The sequence below is a fragment of the Oncorhynchus tshawytscha genome, linkage group LG30, assembly GCF_018296145.1.
Source record: "Oncorhynchus tshawytscha isolate Ot180627B linkage group LG30, Otsh_v2.0, whole genome shotgun sequence".
Lineage (NCBI taxonomy): Eukaryota > Metazoa > Chordata > Actinopteri > Salmoniformes > Salmonidae > Oncorhynchus > Oncorhynchus tshawytscha.
Genome location: NC_056458.1, coordinates 36,456,894 through 36,479,041, shown reverse-complemented (window position 1 = coordinate 36,479,041; position 22,148 = coordinate 36,456,894). Strand labels below are relative to the sequence as shown.

General features: G+C 43.8%; 1 protein-coding gene across 3 annotated transcripts in view; it reads right to left on the bottom strand.

The window, feature by feature from the left end:
- gramd1ba (GRAM domain containing 1Ba) overlaps positions 1–22,148 on the bottom strand; it is a 115,714-nt gene that overhangs the window by 8,839 nt on the left and 84,727 nt on the right. For all 3 annotated transcript variants that reach the window (XM_042309178.1, XM_042309179.1, XM_042309180.1), the window contains 9 exons: positions 11,830–11,933; positions 11,204–11,299; positions 6,841–6,921; positions 6,556–6,671; positions 5,826–5,985; positions 2,355–2,544; positions 2,027–2,173; positions 1,615–1,739; positions 262–404 (listed from right to left, as the gene is read on the bottom strand). In XM_042309178.1, coding sequence (XP_042165112.1) covers positions 262–404; positions 1,615–1,739; positions 2,027–2,173; positions 2,355–2,544; positions 5,826–5,985; positions 6,556–6,671; positions 6,841–6,921; positions 11,204–11,299; positions 11,830–11,933 — 1,162 coding nt within the window. The remainder of the gene's footprint in view (positions 1–261; positions 405–1,614; positions 1,740–2,026; positions 2,174–2,354; positions 2,545–5,825; positions 5,986–6,555; positions 6,672–6,840; positions 6,922–11,203; positions 11,300–11,829; positions 11,934–22,148) is intronic.

Sequence of the window (22,148 nt, the reverse complement as noted above, 5' to 3'; positions counted from 1 at the left end):
TGAATACATTTCACCCAAGGAGTCAAGTACTGCATTATCAAGGTTGTGTTCAGTAGGGAGAAAACTTTTTTTAAACAGAGTGAAATGAAGTGGTACTACCTAAACATGTCCAATCAGAACACCTGTTATTGTCTTCCGTTGTAAAGGATTTTGCTAGTGTGCCCCACTGAACACAACCCTGGTTGGAATTTTAACAGCTAATTTTAACAGAGTGGAGCACCCCATCTCCAATCATAGGAAGAATAGAGGGAAATCACTCACCTTAGCCGACACTTCTTCCTGGCCACCCTGGTGAGCACGTAGCGGTTTAGGGTGTAGAAGTAGTCATGGTAGGGGACGTCGTGTGCTATCACCTCAGCATCTATGATGTAGCACTCGCTCTCCTGGCTGGCCTTGTACAGCGTCTAGACCACACAGATATGGAATAGTTGTGTTAACAGACAACAACAAGAGGCCTATTCTGGCAATTGGAAGGCTGCAAATTACATTAAGCCATTTGTCATCTGAAAATGAATGTGGTGGTTTTTCTATATGTTTTAGTACCTTCTATAAATAATCAATAATAAGAACATTGCTATCAGCATTCCTAATATTTTTTATAAGCATTCATAACAACCCCGTGGCTCCCAAAAGCAGCTTGTAAATACATTCATAACAACCCCGTGGCTCCCAAAAGCAGCCTGTAAATACATTCATAACAACCCCGTGGCTCCCAAAAGCAGCCTGTAAATACATTCATAACAACCCGTGGCTCCCAAAAGCAGCTTGTAAATACATTCATAACAACCCCGTGGCTCCCAAAAGCAGCCTGTAAATACATTCATAACAACCCCGTGGCTCCCAAAAGCAGCCTGTAAATACATTCATAACAACCCGTGGCTCCCAAAAGTAGCCTGTAAATACATTCATAACAACCCCGTGGCTCCCAAAAGCAGCCTGTAAATACATTCATAACAACCCCGTGGCTCCCAAAAGTAGCCTGTAAATACATTCATAACAACCCCGTGGCTCCCAAAAGTAGCCTGTAAATACATTCATAACAACCCCGTGGCTCCCAAAAGCAGCCTGTAAATACATTCATAAAAACCCGTGGCTCCCAAAAGCAGCCTGTAAATACATTCATAACAACCCCGTGGCTCCCAAAAGCAGCCTGTAAATACATTCATAACAACCCCGTGGCTCCCAAAAGCAGCCTGTAAATACATTCATAACAACCCCGTGGCTCCCAAAAGCAGCCTGTAAATACATTCATAACAACCCCGTGGCTCCCAAAAGCAGCCTGTAAATACATTCATAACAACCCGTGGCTCCCAAAAGCAGCCTGTAAATACATTCATAACAACCCGTGGCTCCCAAAAGCAGCCTGTAAATACATTCATAACAACCCGTGGCTCCCAAAAGCAGCCTGTAAATACATTCATAACAACCCAGTGGCTCCCAAAAGTAGCCTGTAAATACATTCATAACCGTAATAGCATTCATAATGCATTACACACAGGTGATCATAAGTGACTGCAGTGACGTTACGCCAAACGCAAACAAAGCATGAAAACAAACTATGTACAACATTTAAAACCTCTATGACCTGCATTGCCACTGGGAGGCTCCACTCACCTGAGTCTCAGTGACGGTGGCGGTCTTGGGCGCCAAAGGGTTGGTGAGGGAGACGGTGTACATGATCTCTCTGGTCTGGTTGCCTGCCTCGTCTTTCTCTTTCTTCCAGGGGTGATAGACGATGTCTAGACGAAGAGTGAAGACAGACAGAAAGATCAGCCCTTACTCCTTACTCCAGGTTTTAGTCTGACACACAATGAATTCTTTCAAAATGCAACCTTCCTGCCTTCCTTCAATTCTGATCTGTGAGTTATTGTGGTGTCCACTTTACCAATCCAGCCATGTCAGATAAGGATTTACCTCAATGGAGGAAGGAGAGAAAAACTGATCAAGGATCAGGTCACCTCTTGTCCATGTAATCTTCATCATTAAGATCTAAAAGGTAAAACTGGTCTGGGTACTGTGGTGTCACCTGAAAAGCGTCTCTGCTCTAGGAAGTCCCTCATAAAGGTGGACTCGGTGAAGAGGATGTCGTACATCTTGTCAACGCTGAACTCGTACACCTCGTTCATGTACTGCTTCCCATTCAGGTCTTCATGAAAGGCCTGCACCTCCCCTGCTGCACACACACAGAGGAAGGAGAGCAAGTGAGTGAGTGTGTGTGTATGTGTGAAAGGATGTGTTTTAATATACAGGAATAGGACAGTGACAGAGTGAGTGTGAGTGTGAGTGAATGAGTCGTCGTGTATGCACGCATGTGTGCAAGTGAGCGCGCATGTGCATGTTTCAGAGACACAAACCTTCGTCGTGCGTCTCGGAAGAGTCGCTGAGCTCAGTAGGGAGGTCCTCATTGTCGTTAAAGTCCAGCGAGGGCGAGGGGGCGGGACTGCTGTGACCACTGCTCCGGTTGTCCAACCCCGGCAACTGGAGGGTCAGGAGTTCGCCATCAGGGAGACACAGGGGGAAATCGTCCACGGTGGCCAAATCAAACTACAGAGGAAGAGGGGGTCATGAGCGAAGGGTCAAGTCAAACCATAATCACAGATCATTGCCCTACCTACTGCCTACATACTTGTAAAATTGAAATCTCAGCAAGGGATAATATGGTTGAAATGCCACTGGTGTGATCTTGGGAGGGCCCTGCATGGGCATGAATTTTAAGCTTGAGCCCTACCCATGCATGCAACATTCAAGCCCTACCCTACTCAGGCCCTTCCTTTGTTAGTATCCATTAGCTGCTGGTCTCTGCCCCTCACTCCCAGGGCTGCTCTTCTGCTAGTCTATGTGTGAGTATCCATAGCAACGGTTCCACCTTGGGGTGCTCAGGAGATGTGAACAAGAGCAGTTAGCTGTTAGCTAGTTACATTTCATTACTCTTAATTTATTTTATTTTTATTATTTCACCTTTATTTAACCAGGTAGGCAAGTTGAGAACAGTTGAGACCTGGCCAAGATCAAGCAAAGCAGTTCGACACATACAACGACACAGATGGACAGACACACATGGAGTAAAACAAACATACAGTCAATAATACAGTAGAAACAAGTCTATATACGATGTGAGCAAATGAGGTGAGATGAGGGAGGTAAAGGCAAAAAAAGGCCATGGTGGCAAAGTAAATACAATATAGCAAGTAAAACACTGGAATGGTAGATTTGCAGTGGAAGAATGTGAAAAGTAGAAATAATAATGGGGTGCAAAGGAGCAAAATAAATAAATAAAATAAATAAATACAGTAGGGAAAGAGGTAGTTGTTTGGGCTAAATTATAGGTGGGCTATGTACAGGTGCAGTAATCTGTGAGCTGCTCTGATAGCTGGTGCTTAAAGCTAGTGAGGGAGATAAGTGTTTCCAGTTTGAGATTTTTGTAGTTCATTCCAGTCATTGGCAGCAGAGAACTGGAAGGAGAGGCGGCCAAAGAAAGAATTGGTTTTGGGGGTGACCAGAGAGATATACCTGCTGGAGCGCGTGCTACAGGTGGGTGATGCTATGGTGACCAGCGAGCTGAGATAAGGGGTTCTTGTAGATGATATGGAGCCAGTGGGTTTGGCGACGAGTATGAAGCGAGGGCCAGCCAACGAGAGCGTACAGGTCGCAATGGTGGGTAGTATATGGGGCTTTGGTGACAAAACGGATGGCACTGTGATAGACTGCATCCAATTTGTTGAGTAGGGTGTTGGAGTTCGTTGAGTAGGGTATTGGAGGCTATTTTGTAAATAACATCGCCGAAGTCGAGGATTGGTAGGATGGTCAGTTTTACAAGGGTATGTTTGGCGGCATGAGTGAAGGATGCTTTGTTGCGAAATTGGAAGCCAATTCTAGATTTAACTTTGGATTGGAGATGTTTGATGTGGGTCTGGAAGGAGAGTTTACAGTCTAACCAGACACCTAGGTATTTGTAGTTGTCCACGTATTCTAAGTCAGAGCCGTCCAGAGTAGTGATGTTGGACAGGCGGGCAGGTGCAGGCAGCGATCGGTTGAAGAGCATGCATTTAGTTTTACTTGTATTTAAGAGCAATTGGAGGCCACGGAAGGAGAGTTGTATGGCTTTGAAGCTTGCCTGGAGGGTTGTTAACACAGTGTCCAAAGAAGGGCCAGAAGTATACAGAATGGTGTCGTCTGCGTAGAGGTGGATCAGAGACTCACCAGCAGCAAGAGCGACATCATTGATGTATACAGAGAAGAGAGTCGGTCTAAGAATTGAACCCTGTGGCACCCCCATAGAGACTGCCAGAGGTCCGGACAACAGACCCTCCGATTTGACACACTGAACTCTATCAAAGAAGTAGTTGGTGAAACAGGCGAGGCAATCATTTGAGAAACCAAGGCTGTCGAGTCTGCCGATAAGGATACGGCTGCACAGTAATGTTTCTTATCGATGGCGGTTAAGATATCGTTTAGGACCTTGAGCGTGGCTGAGGTGCACCCATGACCAGCTCTGAAACCAGATTGCATAGCAGAGAAGGTATGGTGAGATTCGAAATGGTCGGTAATCTGTTTGTTGACTTGGCTTTCGAAGACCTTAGAAAGGCAGGGTAGGATAGATATAGGTCTGTAGCAGTTTGGGTCAAGAGTGTGTCTCCTTTGAAGAGGGGGATGACCGCAGCTGCTTTCCAATCTTTGGGAATCTCAGATGACACGAGAGAGAGGTTGAACAGGCTAGTAATAGGGGTGAAAACAATTTTGGCAGATCATTTTAGAATGAAAGGGTCCAGATTGTCTAGCCCGGCTGATTTGTAGGGGTTCAGATTTTGCAGCTCTTTCAGAACATCAGCTGACTGGATTTGGGAGAAGGAGAAATGGGGAAGGCTTGGGCGAGTTGCTGTGGGGGGTGCAGTGCTGTTGACAGGGGTAGGGGTAGCCAGGTGGAAAGCATGGCCAGCTGTAGAAAAATGCTTATTGAAATTCTCAATTATAGTGGATTTATCAGTGGTGACAGTGTTTCCTATCTTCAGTGCAGTGGGCAGCTGGGAAGAGGTGTTCTTATTCTCCATGGACTTTACAGTGTCCCAGAACTTTTTTGAGTTAGTGTTGCAGGAAGAAAATTTCTGCTTGAAAAAGCTAGCCTTGGCTTTTCTAACTGCCTGTGTATAATGGTTTCTAGCTTCCCTGAAAAGCTGCATATCACGGGGGCTGTTCGATGCTAATGCAGAACGCCATAGGATGTTTTTGTGTTGGTTAAGGGCAGTCAGGTCTGGGGCGAACCAAGGGCTATATCTGTTCCTGGTTCTTGAATGGGGCATGCTTATTTAAGATGGTTAGGAAGGCATTTAAAAAAAAAAACAGGCATCCTCTACTGACAGGATGAGATCAATATCCTTCCAGGATACCCCGGCCAGGTCGATTAGAAAGGCCTGCTCGCTGAAGTGTTTCAGGGAGTGTTTGACAGTGATGATTATCTCAGACAAAATTCAAGGAACGTTATTCTTTTCTGTGAAATAATCTCTCCTCTCGGTCTTATATTTGACGAGGTTGAAGTTGATCTTAGTCAGATGTGACTGTACTGCAAAGCAGAGCACAAGCAAATGGCTCAGCTTTAAAAAGTTTGAGGTCAATTTAGTGATAACTGAGCCCTGCCTGTATCCTAGATATTGATGTAAAAACAGGCCCTATCCATCCTTAACCCAATGTATAGTGTTGGGGCCCGTCAGGCTTGGGTAGCAGAGTGTGAGGTGGTCTAGCTGACTAAGTTGCTGACTCTAGAACACTCTATACATTTTGTCTGTAGGTGATGCAAAGAAAGAATTGGTCTAATATCTAGTGGTACTCACGGGAAGGAGAGGGTCGATGATGCCTGGGCAGGGCAGGACGTTGTCGGGGAAGACTCTACGGGACAACAGGGGGCTGGTGTCGCCTTTGACGTCTGGCATCTTGGCGAGGGTGGTGGCGTCATTGGCGTCGTTCTCCTCCACCGGCAGCTCCTCGCAATACCTAAAACACAGGGAAGCGCAACAGCTGTACGTCACCGTTATCAGCACGGGGAAGCACAACAGCTGTAGGTCACAGTTATCAGCACGGGGAAGCACAACAGCTGTAGGTCACCGTTATCAGCAAGGGGAAGCACAACAGCTGTAGGTCACCGTTATCAGCAAGGGGAAGCACAACAGCTGTAGGTCACCGTTATCAGCACAGGGAAGCACAACAGCTGTAGGTCACCGTTATCAGCACAGGGAAGCACAACAGCTGTAGGTCACCGTTATCAGCACGGGAAAGCACAACAGCTGTAGGTCACCGTTATCAGCACGGGGAAGCACAACAGCTGTAGGTCACCGTTATCAGCACGGGAAAGCACAACAGCTGTAGGTCACCGTTATCAGCACGGGGAAGCACAACAGCTGTAGGTCACCGTTATCAGCACGGGAAAGCACAACAGCTGTAGGTCACCGTTATCAGCACGGGGAAGCACAACAGCTGTAGGTCACCGTTATCAGCACGGGGAACGGTGCCAGCGCTTTACCCGGGGTCACCGATGGTGTGTGTGACTATGGGGTCAAAACTCACCCCATGGTGTTGAAGTCATCGTCTGGAGGCACGTAGTCCTCGTCGTCGCTGGTCAGACCCAGCTCATTGCCATAACACTGATGGACAAAGTGCCACAACTCTTTGGGACACAAAGGCTGAGATAGATAGAAAGAGAGAGAGGGAGAAAGGAGAGAAAGGAGAGATGAAAGAGGGAGAAGTGATAGAAGGGGGAAAAGGTGAGCTTTGATTAAATTGGCAACAATACACTCTCCACAGTGTTTTATTTGAATTAAAAGTGAACAGTCATACATGTAACAGTCGTACCTTTTCTAGCAGAGCATTCTGCCATAGTCTGAACATCATCATGTATGTCCGATCCCTTGCGCCGAACGAGGTGAAAAAGTGCTGTGGGAAGCAAGAAAAGGTTAGGATACTATATCACCAACCTGATAGGAAAGCCATCTGTCTGTCGTAAAAAAGGTTCAATAGTTGTGTATGTACACATACATTTATTTGCGCATGTGTGTATATAAAGTATGTGCATAATACAGAACATTAATAGACAAGAACAGCTCAAGGACAGAACTACATACATCGAGAGCATGCCGACCGGTTGCATCACCGCCTGGTATGGCAACTGCTCGGCATCTGACCATAAGGCGCAACAGAGGGTAGTGCGTATGGCCCAGAGTACATCACTGGGGCCAAGCTTCCTGCCATCCAGGACCTCTATACTAGGCGGTGTCAGAGGAAGGCCCCAAAAATGGTCAAAGACTCCAGTCACCTAACTCAGACTGTTCTCTCTGCTACCGCCTGGAAAGCGGTACCGGAGCACCAAGTCTAGGTCCAAAAGGCTCCTTGACAGCTTCTACCCCAAACGATAAGACTCCTGAACAATTAATGAAATGACCACCCGGACTATTTCCATTGATAGTGTTCGGGCACTGATGTTAGGCGATTAGGCCTGGCTCGCAGTCGGTGATATAATTTCTCTCAAAGGTGTTCGATGGGGTTGAGGTAAGGGCTCTGTGGAGGCCAGTGAAGTTCTTCCACACCGATCTCAACAAATCATTTCTGCATTGATCTGGCTTTGTGCACAGGGGAATTGTCGTGCAGAAACAGGAAAGGGCCTTTCCCAAACTGTTGCCACAAAGTTGGAAGCACAGAATCGTTTAGAATGTCATTGTATGATGTAGCATTAAGATTTCCCCTCACTGGAACTAAGGGGCCTAACTGGAACCATGAAAAACATCCCTCTGGAGCACTGGAGCATTTCCACTGCTCCAGAGTCTAAACGGCAACAAGCTTTACACCACTCCAGCCGACGCTTGGCATTGCGCTTGGTGATCTTAGGCTTATGTGTGGCTGTTCGTCCATGGAAAGCGATTTTATGAAGCTCCCAATGAACTGTTCTTGTGTTGACGTTGCTTCCAGAGGCAGTTTGGAACTCGGTAGTAAGTGTTGCAACCGAGGACAGAATGTTTACGAGCTACGCGCTACAGCACTCTGCGGTCCCGTTCTGTACGCTTGTGCGGCCTACCACTTCGTGGGTGAGCCGTTGTTGCTCCTAGATGTTTCCATTTCACAATAAAAGCACTCACAGTTGACCGGGGCAGCTCTAGCAGGGCAGAAATTTGACAAACTGACTTGTTGGAAAGGTAGCATCCTATGACAATGCCACGTTGAGAGTCACTGAGCTCTTTAGTAAGGCCATTCTACTGCCAATGTTTGTCTACGGACTGTGGGCTCGATTTTACACACCTGTCAGTAACAGGTATGGCTGAAATAGCCAAATCCACTAATTTGAAGAGGTGTCCACATACACTATATAAACAAAAGTATCAGTACATACACACAAAATATCTAGGTCACATGGGGGAGAGGCGTTGTGCCGAGGTGTGGCTTTATCTGTTTTTCGAAACCAGGTTTGGTGTTCACTTGAGCAATGTGAGATGGAAGGGAATTCGATGCAATCATGGCGCTATACACTGAGTGTACAAAACATTAGGAACAACTTTCCATGACAGAGACTGACCAGGTGATTTTTAAGCCTTGAGACATGGATTGCGTATGTGTGCCATTCAGAAGGTGAATGGGCAAGACAAAAGATTTAAGTGCCTTTGAACAGGGTATAGTAGTAGGTGCCAGGCGCGGACCGGTTTGAGTGTGTCAAGAACTGCAACGCTGCTGAGTTTTTCATGCTCAACAGTTTTCCGTGTGTCCCAAGAATGGTCCATCACCCAAAGGACATGCAGCCAACCGTGGGAAGCATTGGAGTCAACATGGGCCAGTATCCCTGTGGAAGTCTTTCGACAGCTTGTGTAGTCCATGCCCTAACAAATTGAGGCTGTTCTCAGGGCAAAAAGGGCTGCAACTCAATATAAGTTTGAGTGTACAAAACATTAGGAACACCTGTGTATAATACTGTACATTTTCTTGAATTGGTTCTGGATTTGGGGGTTGTGGAATGACCCCTGATGGCATGTTTGGTGGGGAAAGAGTGTATGTTAGAGCTGTGTGCAAGTTGACTATGGAAAACTATTTGGAATTTTGAACACGGAGGTTCTAATAAAAATAAGTGATGCAGTCAGTCGCTCCTTACTTTCAGTCAAGAGAGACTGGCATTCATTGTATTGATATTAGCCCTCTTTGCAGCACCTGATCTTATGACTGGGCAATAATAAAGATAACATAAAACTAGAGCCTGACTGGCTTTATGGAGTGTGGTGTCAAAAAAGCAGAGCATCTCTTAATTATGGACAGACCTCTTCCCATCTTTACAACCATTGAATCAATATGTTTTGACCATGAAAGTTTACATTCTAAAGTAACACCAAGCAATTTATTCTCCTTAACTTGCTCAATAGCCACATTATTCATTATCAGATTCCGCTGAGGTCTAGAATTTAGGGAATGATTTGTACCAAATACAATCCTCTTAATTTTAGAGATGTTCAGGACTAGTTTATTACCGGCCTCCCATTCTAAAATTCACTGCAACTCTTTGTTTATAGTTGCAGTGATTTCACTAGCTGTGGTTTCTGAAGCGTAAATGGTTGAATCATCAGCATATATGGACACACAGGCTTTGTTTAATGCCAGTGGCAGGTCATTAGTGAAAATAGAGACGAGTAGAGGGCAAGGAGAGCTGCCCTACGGTACACCACACTTTACATGTTTAACATTAGAGATGGTTCCATTGGGCCTCCCGGGAGGCGCAGTGGTGAAGTGCCATCAGAGACTCTGGGTTCGCGCCCAGGCTCTGTTGTAACCGGCCGCGCCCAGGCTCTGTTGTAACCGGCCACGCCCAGGCTCTGTTGTAACCGGCCGCGCCCAGGCTCTGTTGTAACCGGCCGCGCCCAGGCTCTGTTGTAACCGGCCGCGCCCAGGCTCTGTTGTAACCGGCCGCGCCCAGGCTCTGTTGTAACCGGCCGCGCCCAGGCTCTGTTGTAACCGGCCGCGCCCAGGCTCTGTTGTAACCGGCCGCGCCCAGGCTCTGTTGTAACCGGCCGCGCCCAGGCTCTGTTGTAACCGGCCGCGCCCAGGCTCTGTTGTAACCGGCCGCGCCCAGGCTCTGTTGTAACCGGCCGCGCCCAGGCTCTGTTGTAACCGGCCGCGCCCAGGCTCTGTTGTAACCGGCCGCGCCCAGGCTCTGTTGTAACCGGCCGCGCCCAGGCTCTGTTGTAACCGGCCGCGCCCAGGCTCTGTTGTAACCGGCCGCGTCCAGGCTCTGCTGTAACCGGCCGCGACCGGGAGGTCCGTGGGGGGACGCACAATTGGCCTAGCGTCGTCCGGGTTAGGGAGGGTTTGGCCGGTAGGGATGGCCTTGTCTCATCGCGCACCAGCGACTCCTGTGGCGGGCCGAGTGCACTGAGTGCGCTAACCAAGGTTGCCAGGTGCACGGTGTAGCCTCCGACACATTGGTGCAGCTGGCTTCCGGGTTGGATGCGCGCTGTGTTAAGAAGCAGTGCGGCTTGGTTGGGTTGTGTATCGGAGGACGCATGACTTTCAACCTTGACTTTCAACCCGTACGGGAGTTGTAACGATGAGACAAGATAGTAGCTACTAAAACAATTGGATACCACGAAATTGGGGAGAAAACGGGGTAAAATAAAAAAGAAACATTTAAAAAAAATTTTTTTTAAAGAGATGCTTCCATTAAAGAAAGCCCTAAGTGTTATTTTAGATGGATTCACAGCAATCTACAATACGACAGGTTGAAATAAATTTAAAACCATAACACATACATTATAACAAAAGGTTATAGTCAATAATATCAAAGGCTGCACTGAAATCTAACAGTACAGCTCCCACAATCATCTTCTTATCAATTTCTTTCAACCAATCATCAGTCATTTGTCTCAGTACAGTACATGTTGAGTGCCCTTCTCTATAAGCATGCTGAAAGTCTGTTGTTCATTTGTTTACAGAGCAATAGCATTGTGTCTGGTCAAACACTTTTTTCCCTTCTTTTAAAAAAAAGATTTGCTAAGAGTCGGCAGCAAGCTGATTGGTAAACTGTTAGAACCAGTAAAGGATGCTTTACCATTCTTGTGTAGCGGAATGACTTTGGCTTCCCTCCAGGTCTGAGGACACATTTTTCTCGACTCAAATAAAAAAAAAAGACAAATAGGAGTGGCAATAGTCCATGCCTGTGTATATATGCATGTGTGGGTCCAGTGCTGACCTTGTCATTGTCGGTGCACAGCTGGATGGCGTTGGGAATGAGGCGGGCAGTCTTCTCCTTTGTCATGCTGCAGATATCCTTCAGCCGGACTGTCAGCTAGAGAGGAAAAGCGCGAAACTGTGTTAGACTACAGATAATATCCCTCCTGAAAAGCCTAGAACTACTGCAAATGAAAGATGTTATCATTAAAGCTACAGTCTGATTGGAAAAACAACAGAATGGGGTCCTCAACCAGACAGCGGAGGGAAACATAACACTACTCAAATTGATAGACAGTGCTCTAGCTGCAAGTCATTGGCATCAAAGATTCTATGGTTTTAACCATATTTTGAAGATATACATTGTATGATTACATTCTTGTTGCTTGTTAACATGAAATAATAAAACCTTATATTTTGGGTTCTGATAAGACATATGATTTTACAGAATCACAAATCCTGGACTGTAGCTTTAATACTGCAGTATATGGAACAAACCAAGCAAATCACTTTAATTTGAAGTCAAATACCATCTATTAAGAGAAAATGGATGGCCTATACATAATTACGAGGGCAATTTGGCACATTGTGCATTAAGGGACAGAGTAACCCAGCGTAGAGAATGGTCAAGGAAACTAAAGTCCATACCAGTGTTTCCCAGCGGAAGATGTTGCTATAGAAACAAATCCAGTTTTCTGAGACGTAGAGGCGCCCCTGCAGCAGGATATCTCTTTGCAGGGCACAGGAGTAGTCTGCCACACAGGGTCAAAGGTCATCGGGTTATTAAAGGTCATGGGGTTTATAAGAAGTCATGGCTCTACCAATAAATATAAAACATCTGCAGATCAAATTTTTATTTTAAATTTTATTTAACTAGGCAAGTCAGTTAAGAACAAATTGTTACTTATAATGACAGCCTACCAGTCATTGTACATCTATCCAGTCTATTTATGCTGGCATGCCAACTCCTTGTCACTCATTATCATGCCAAAGTCTGCCCTCATTAAGGATAGAATGTTTGAGCACAAACAGATCTGGGACAAGGCTGAATCTAAACTCAGAAAAAAATAACCGTCCTCTCATTGTCAAATGCATTTATTTTCAGCAAACTTAACGTGTAAATATTTGTATGAACATAAGATTCAACAATTGAGACATATACTGAACAAGTTCCACAGACATGTGACTAACAGAAATGGAATAATGTGTCCCTGAACAAAAGGGGGGGGGGTCAAAATCAAAAGTAACAGTCAGTGTCTGGTGTGGCCACCAGCTGCATTAAGTACTGCAGTGCATCTCCTCCTCATGGACTGCACCAGATTTGCCAGGTCTTGCTGTGAGATGTTACCCCACTCTTCCACCAAGGCACCTGAAAGTTCCCGGACATTTCTGGGAGGAATGGCCCTAGCCCTCACCCTCTGATCCAACAGGTCCCAGATGTGCTCAATACGATTGAGATCCGGGCTCTTCGCTGGCCATGGCAGAACACTGACATTCCTGTCTTGCAAGAAATCAGCAATACTGCTCGTTATGTGCGTGGTGGCATTGTCATGCTGGAGGGTCATGTCAGGATGAGCCTGCAGGAAAGGTACCACATGGAGGGAGGAGGATGTCTTCCCTGAAACCACAGCGTTGAGATTGAGCTTACACGGCCCATGACGGACCCTCCACCTCGATCCCGTTCCAGAGTACAGGCCTCAGTGTAACGTGCAGGTGTTGTTAGATGTGATCTGCCACTGCGAGGACGATCAGCTGTCTGTCCTGTCTCCCTATAGCGCTTAGGCATCTTATAGTAAGGACATTGCAATTTATTGCCCTGGCCATATCTGCAGTCCTCATGCCTCCTTGCAGCATGCCTAAGGCACATTCACGCAGATGAGCAGGGACCCTGGGCATCTTTCTTTTGGTGTTTTTCAGAGTCAGTAGAAAGGCCTCTTTAGTGTCCTACGTTTTCATACCTGTGACCTTAATTGCCTACCGTCTATAAGCTGTTAGTGTCTTAATGACCGTTCCACAGGTGCATGTTCATTAATTGTTTATGGTTCATTGAACAAGCAGGGAAACAGTGTTTCAACTCTAAACAATGAAGATCTGTGAAGTTATTTGGATTTTTACTAATTATCTTTGAAAGACAGGATCCTGAAAAAGGGACGTTTATGTGCATTTGAGCTTCAAAACAAGTCCAATGGCAGAAAAGCCAGCTGAGCGTATGAATCGAAACCTGGGGCCTGTTCAGAGTGTGTGAAAAGTTATAGAACGTTCAGAAATGTGTGGTGTAGAACAGGTATGATTGTCTGTCGTATAGATGGGTTAGCTGACGTCACGAAAACGATGCGATTCTGGATGGCCAGATAGCTACAAACAATCACAAGAAACTGCCATGTGGGGAATCGTAAGTGACTTGTTTCAGCTAGTTTCATCTTGTTCTTGATACTGCGTTTTGTTTTGAGGTGTTTTGACTGATTTGATGTCAATGCTAATATTCCTCAAATTCACTAGTTAGCAAACCAACAACTGTAATGATGTATTCGAGAGGCAACAAATGCTCATTGTGCAAATTGATTTGTTATCAAATCGAGAGAAAATATTGTTTGCATGTTGTCAACAATCTAAGCCAACCCCATCGGTGTTGTCCCATAGTTGTACAGGCGTCAGTTTTGTTGCTAAACAACCAACCCGTCTATCGAAAAGGGACTCTACAAATATTTTACAGGACATCTGGAGATTTGTATTCCCAACTACAAAAGACCACACCTTTAAAAAAATAAACGACAATGCACAACAATATGCTGGTTCTAAAATCCATGATATAGTGATATCGGATCATTCTCATGAATCATGCGTAATTAAACCAATAGAAAACACACTTAGTGACAGAATATGGACATAGCACATCTTCAAGACAAGAAGTGTATTAAATATGTAAACGAAAAAATAAAGACCACTGTGCCGATCGGAAGGCCATTTTAGGATGCTTTTGAAGGCATACATTAGGGGAATGATAATCTCATACCTGGTAAAAGTTCAATCAGTTAGAAATTAAAATGAAATACAAATAAATCATTATCTTTGAAAAAGACACAAAAATATTTACAAAATAAAGAACATAAAATTACAAGTTAAAGCATACTATTTAATGGCAAAAGAAACCGGCAAACACCACACAGCCCACACAAAATGAATACACGCCAAACAAGTAATCCTTTTTTAAGTTAAGTATACAATTGCTTTAATTAAACAATGCTTCTAATAACAATTATAAAAGCTTGCATGAAAATCTATATAAATAAGAATTATATTTCAGTTGGACTGATTCTTCAGCCTTCTTAAGACTCAATAACCCTAAAGTAGAGATCAGCAAATGTAACTCACCCAAAAATTTTAAAAAGACACCGTTAAAACAATCGCTCCGAGAAAGCACCAGGGATGGACCGCTTTCACGTAGAATTTGATTTGATATTCTGGGACAAAGTAGCACCCCTATTTACGCAAATGACAAACACACATGCCACTCAATGCAGTGCTTCTGAGTTCCATGTATCAAACAGTTATTTCAGGAGAGTCCCCAGCAGATTAGAGTGATAGGTTTCATAAATTGAGACAATAAAATAACAAAACTCATAATCAACAGATTGGCAAAAGTATTACCAGACTTGATATATACTAAAATAGACACTTGCAAACAAATACAAGAACATGTTTTAGTATAATACAATGCGCTAAAAAACAAGATGTGCATTTTCCAATAATGGCTGTTGATGACAAACGCTATCGACAATCGAGTGGCCTTTTCTAATCAAAACTTTGGAAACATTCAACTTTCCAGATGAAATAACAAATGTCAAAAATATTACATAAATATCCTAAAGCAAAAATATACAAAAATACATTATCTGATTAAATTGCTTTAGAAAGGGGTACGAGACAGTGATGTTCTCTCTCCCCCCTCCTGTTTCAACTGGCAATTGAACCGCTTGCAGATCACTGCACCTGTACATAGCTCATCTGTAAACAACCCATCCAATCTACCTCATCCCCTACAATCTACCTATCCCATACTGTATTTATTTATTTATCTTGCTCCTTTGCACCCAGTATTTCAACTTGCACATTAATCTTCTGCACATCCTACCATTCCAGTGTTTAATTGCTATATTGTAATTACGTTGCCACCATGGCCCATTTATTGCCTTACCTCTCTTATCCTACCTCATTTGCACATGCTGTATATTGATTGTATGTTTGTTTATTCCATGTGTAACTCTATGTTGTAGTATGTGTCAAAATGCTTTGCTTTATCTTGGCCAGGTCGCAGTTATAAATGAGAACTTCTCAACTAGCCTACCTGGTTAAATAAAGGTGAAATAAAAAACTACAAAATTAGACAGGACCCAAAAGTAACAGATATCAGTAAACATGTATATAAACTAAACTTATTTGCAGACCATCTCCTCATACACCTGACTAATATTGAAAACTCAATGTAAAAATATTTCCGGAATGAACTGAAATATTGACGATAGGAAAAAGAAAACAAATAACTCATAATCTCCAGCAATACTTTGTGGTCCACAAAAATACTAAAGATGATTATTAAGTGACAAACAACAAATACATAAAGATAACTTTAACCCATTACTCAACAACATGAAATCAGATATAATTAAATGGAATAATCTCCCCATAAATCTTACAGGTAGAATAAACCGCTTTAGAATGGCATGGCTCCAAAATGTGTTCGAAATTATTTATTTTCGGTAATACCAATAACAGACTTCATTTGGGCAAATAAAACGCAGAATAAAGTGGAACATTTCCCAAAATCTGAGGGTGTTTTTAAACTTTCAAATGTGGAATTGTATCAACTCGCCAGCCAAGGTATATATTGTTAAATACTCTAAAGAGGAACTATGTTAAAACGGACAGCTTCCATCAGCTGATTCTAGCCATCCCTTCTGGTTAGTTCTAGTCGGGCAGCTTTGTCTTCCATTCAGAGGAGCCCCACTTTTGTTAGAGTCTTATTGGTCACTGTCACACCAAATACTTATCACATCTCATTCAGCTTATCAGTGGCCTTGACTCCTGGGACTTCAGTTTCAGTTATTCTATGACCCCAGCACGCTGTGTGGTCAGAAACGTGCTTTCCCCATCCTGATGAGTATTTCGAGTTTCTTCCTGCTTAACTTTTGCGCGCTAATAGCGTTTCAAACGTCACTCGCTCTGAGCCTTCTAGTAGTTGCTCCCCTTGCTCTGCATGGGTAACGCTGCTTCGATGATGGCTGTTGTTGTTGTGTTGCTGGTTCGAGCCCAGGGAGGAGCGGGACTGAAGCTATACTGTTACACTGGCAATGCTAAAGTGCCTATAAGCACATCCAATAGTCAAAGGTTAATGAAATACAAATGGTATAGAGGGCAATAGTCCTATAATTCCTTTAATAACTAAAACCTAAAACTTCTTACCTGGGAATATTGAAGACTCATGTTAAAAGGAACCCGCTTTCATATGTTCTCATGTTCTGAGCAAGGAACTGAAACGTTAGCTTTCTTACATAGCACATATTGCACTTTTACTTTCTCCTCCAACACTTTGTGCATTATTTAAACCAAATTGAACATGTTTGATTATTTACTTGAGGCTAAATTGATTTTATTGATGTATTATATTAAAATAAGTGTTCATTCAGTATTGTTGTAATTGTCATTATTACAAATAAATGTTTTTAAAAAATCTGCCGATTAACTTCTTAAGGTATATGGGGCAGCATTTTCACTTTTGGATAAATAGCGTGCCCAATTTCAACTTCCTGCTACTCATGCCAAGAATATAAGATATGCATATTATTAGTAGATTTGGATAGAAAACACTGAAGTTTCTAAAACCGTTTGAATCATGTCTGTGAGTATAACAGAACCTATGTAGCACGCAAAACCCAGAGGACTAACCGTTCAGATTTTTTTTTGGAGGTCTGTCTGTTCAGTGAATTCTCATTGGAAAACAATATTTCTTAGGAACTTGTTTTCAGTTCCTCCCGATTCCACTGGATGTCACCAGACTTTGGAATTTGGTTGAGGTTATTCCTTTGTGCAATGAAGAAGTACGGCCATCTAGGAACTGCGTAACACTGTTGAGAGTTGCGCAAGACTTGAAAAGTAGCTTGGTTTGTTGTCTTCCTCTATTGAAAACAGATAGACCCATCTTCAATTTGACCGATTATTAAAGTTTAAAAATACCTAAAGTTGTATTACAAAAGTAGTTTGAAATGTTTTGGCAAAGTTTACAGGCAACTTTTGAAATATTTTGTAGTGACGTTGCGCATATTTGGAAGCTGTTTTTTTTCTGGATCAAATGCGCCAAATAAATGGACATTTTGGATATACAGTGGGGCAAAAAAGTATTTAGTCAGCCACCAATTGTGCAAGTTCTCCCACTTAAAAAGATGAGTGTAACGGCGTTCGTCTGTTGAAGGAGAGTCGGACCAAAATGCAGCGTGGTGGTTACTCATGTTCTTTAATGAAAAAAATAGCGATACATGAAATAACTAAATAAATACAAAAACAACAAACGAAACGAGAAAACCTAATTACAGCCTATCTGGTGAACACTACACAGAGACAGGAACAATCACCCACAAAATACACAGTGAAACCCAGGCTACCTAAATATGGTTCCCAATCAGAGACAACGAGAATCACCTGACTCTGATTGAGAACCGCCTCAGGCAGCCAAGCCTATGCTAGACACACCCCTAATCAGCCACAATCCCAATGCCTACAAAAACCCCAATACGACAACACAATAAACCCATGTCACACCCTGGCCTGAACAAATAATTAAAGAAAACACAAAATACTAAGACCAAGGCGTGACAGAGAGAGGCCTGTAATTTTCAACATAGGTACACTAACTATGACAGACAAAATGAGAAGGGGAAAAAAAGAAAAAAAAAAGGAGAAAATCACATTGTAGGATTTTGAATGAATTTATTTGCAAATTATGGTGGAAAATAAGTATTTGGTCACCTACAAACAAGCAAGATTTCTGGCTCTAACAGACCTGTAACTTCTTCTTTAACCTCTTGAATCTAGAGGTCACTATTTTCATTTTTGGAAAAATAACGTTCCCAAAGTAAACGGCTATTTTGTCAGGACAAGATGCTAGAATATGCAGTTTAGGATAGAAAACTCTAAAGTTTCCAAAACTGTAAAATGATTGTCTGTGAGTATAACAGAACTGATATTGCAGGCAAAAGCCTGAGAAAAATCCAATCAGGAAGGGACTCTTATTTAGAAAGCTCTGTGTTCCTATGCGTCCCTATTGAGCAGTGAATAAGATGTCAACCAGATTCCTTTTTCTATGACTTCCCTAATGTGTCTAGTGTCACAATACATAGTTTCAGGCTTTTATTTTGAAAATGAGCCTGAACGTCAACATTGCGTCAGTGGTCAGCTGAAGTCTCTCAGAGTGTTTTGTGCTTAAAGGACAAATGCGGCCATTGTTTCTCTCTATCCTACTAAGAAGCCACCCGTCCCGGTTTGCCATGTTTCTCTCGATATTATGGAGCTAATTTGGAATATTTTTCAGCGTTGTAGTGACCGCAATTTCTGGTCGATTTCTCAGCCAAACGTGAACAACAAACGGAGCTATTTCGCCTACAAAAATAATATTTTCGGAAAAAAGGAACATTTGCTATCTAACTAGGAGTCTCGTGAGTGAAAACATCCGAAGCTCATCAAAGGTAAACAATTTATCTTGATTGCTTTTCTGATTTTCGTGACCAGGTTGCCTGGACTAAATAACTTTTTTGCCCGCTTTGAGGACAATACAGTGCCACTGACACGGCCTGCAACGAAAACATGCGGTCTCTCCTTCACTGCAGCCGAAGTGAGTAAGACATTTAAACGTGTTAACCCTCGCAAGGCTGCAGGCCCAGACGGCATCCCCAGCCGCGCCCTCAGAGCATGCGCAGACCAGCTGGCCGGTGTGTTTACGGACATATTCAATCAATCCCTATACCAGTCTGCTGTTCCCACATGCTTCAAGAGGGCCACCATTGTTCCTGTTCCCAAGAAAGCTAAGGTAACTGAGCTAAACGACTACCGCCCCGTAGCACTCACATCCGTCATCATGAAGTGCTTTGAGAGACTAGTCAAGAACCATATCACCTCCACCCTACCTGACACCCTAGACCCACTCCAATTTGCTTACCGCCCAAATAGGTCCACAGACGATGCAATCTCAACCACACTGCACACTGCCCTAACCCATCTGGACAAGAGGAATACCTATGTGAGAATGCTGTTCATCGACTACAGCTCGTCATTCAACACCATAGTACCCTCCAAGCTCGTCATCAAGCTCGAGACCCTGGGTCTCGACCCCGCCCTGTGCAACTGGGTACTGGACTTCCTGACGGGCCGCCCCCAGGTGGTGAGGGTAGGCAACAACATCTCCTCCCCGCTGATCCTCAACACTGGGGCCCCACAAGGGTGCGTTCTGAGCCCTCTCCTGTACTCCCTGTTCACCCACGACTGCGTGGCCACGCACGCCTCCAACTCAATCATCAAGTTTGCGGACGACACAACAGTGGTAGGCTTGATTACCAACAACGACGAGACGGCCTACAGGGAGGAGGTGAGGGCCCTCGGAGTGTGGTGTCAGGAAAATAACCTCACACTCAACGTCAACAAAACTAAGGAGATGATTGTGGACTTCAGGAAACAGCAGAGGGAACACAAGGCCATCAGACTGTTAAACAGCCACCACTAACATTGAGTGGCTACTGCCAACACACTGTCAATGACACTGACTCTACTCCAGCCACTTTAATAATGGGAATTGATGGGAAATTATGTAAATATATCACTAGCCACTTTAAACAATGCTACCTTATATAATGTTACTTACCCTACATTATTCATCTCATATGCATACGTAGATACTGTACTCTATATCATCGACTGCATCCTTATGTAATACATGTATCACTAGCCACTTTAACTATGCCACTTAGTTTACATACTCATCCCATATGTATATACTGTACTCGATATCATCTACTGTATCTTGCCTATGCTGCTCTGTACCATCACTCATTCATATATCCTTATGTACATATTCTTTATCCCCTTACACTGTGTATAAGACAGTAGTTTTTTGGAATTGTTAGTTAGATTACTTGTTCGTTATTACTGCATTGTCGGAACTAGAAGCACAAGCATTTCGCTACACTCGCATTAACATCTACTAACCATGTGTATGTGACAAATAAAATTTGATTTGATTTGATTTTTGATTAACAAAAGGCTAAGCTGTGTTTCAATATATTTCACTTGTGAACTCATGAATAGGAATATTTTCTAGTAATATCTATGTCCGTTGCGTTATGCTAATTAGTGTCAGTTGATGATTACGCTCCCAGACCCGGGGTGGGTAGTATCAAGACGTTAAGAGGCTCCTCTGTCCACTTGTTACCTGTATTAATGGCACCTGTTTGAACTTGTTATCAGTATAAAAGACACCTGTCCACAACCTCAAACAGTCACACTCCAAACTCCACTATGGCCAAGACAAAAGAGCTGTCAAAGGACACTAGAAACTAAATTGTAGACCTGCACCAGGCTGGGAAGACTGAATCTGCAATAGGTAATCAACTGTGGGAGCAATTATTAGGAAATGGAAGACATACAAGACCACTGATGATCTGGGGCTCCACGCAAGATCTCACCCCGTGGGGTCAAAATGATCACAAGAACGGTGAGCAAAAATCCCAGAACCACACGGGGGGACCTAGTGAATGACCTGCAGAGAGCTGGGACCAAAGTAACAAAGCCGACCATCAGTAACACACTACGCCGCCAGGGACTCACATCCTGCAGTGCCAGACGTGTCCCCCTGCTTAAGCCAGTACATGCCCAGGCCCGTTTGAAGTTTGCTAGAGAGCATTTGGATGATCCAGAAGAAGATTGGGAGAATGTCATATGGTCAGATGAAACCAAAATATAACTTTTTGGTAAAAACTCAACTCGTTGTGTTTGGAGGACAAAGAATGCTGAGTTGCATCCAAAGAACACCATACCTACTGTGCAGCATGGGGTGGAAACATCATGCTTTGGGGCTGTTTTTCTGCAAAGGGACCAGGACGACTGATCCGTGTAAAGGAAAGAATGAATGGGGCCATATATTGTGAGATTTTGAGTGAAAACCTCCTTCCATCAGCAAGGGCAATGAAGATGAAACGTGGCTGGTCTTTCAGCATGACAATGATCCCAAACACACCGCCCGGGCAACGAAGGAGTGGCTTCGTAAGAAGCATTTCAAGGTCCTGGAGTGGCCTAGCCATTCTCCAGATCTCAACCCCATAGAAAATCTTTGGAGGGAGTTGAAAGTCCATGTTGCCCAGCAACAGCCCCAAAACATCACTGTTTTAGAGGAGATTTTAATGGAGGAATGGGCCAAAATACCAGCAACAGTGTGTGAAAACCTTGTGAAGACTTACAGAAAACGTTTGACCTCTGTACAGACTGATATTCTGCAAAAGGTACAGGGATTGGACTGCTGAGGACTGGGTTAGTCATTTTCTCTGATGAATCCCCTTTCCGATTGTTTGGGGCATCCGGGAAAAAAAGCTTGTCCGGAGAAGACAAGGTGAGCGCTACCATCAGTCCTGTGTCATGCCAACAGTAAAGCATCCTGAGACCATTCATGTGTGGGGTTGCTTCTCAGCCAAGGGAGTGGGCTCACTCACAATTTTTCCTAACACAGCCATGAATAAAGAATGATACCAACACATCCTCCAAGAGCAACTTCTCCCAACCATCCAGAAACAGTTTGGTGATGAACAATGCCTTTTCCAGTATGACGGAGCACTATGCCATAAGTCAAAAGGCAAAAGTGATAACTAAGTGGCTCGGGGAACAAAACATAGATATTTTGGGTCCATGGCGAGGAAACTCCAGACCTTAATCCC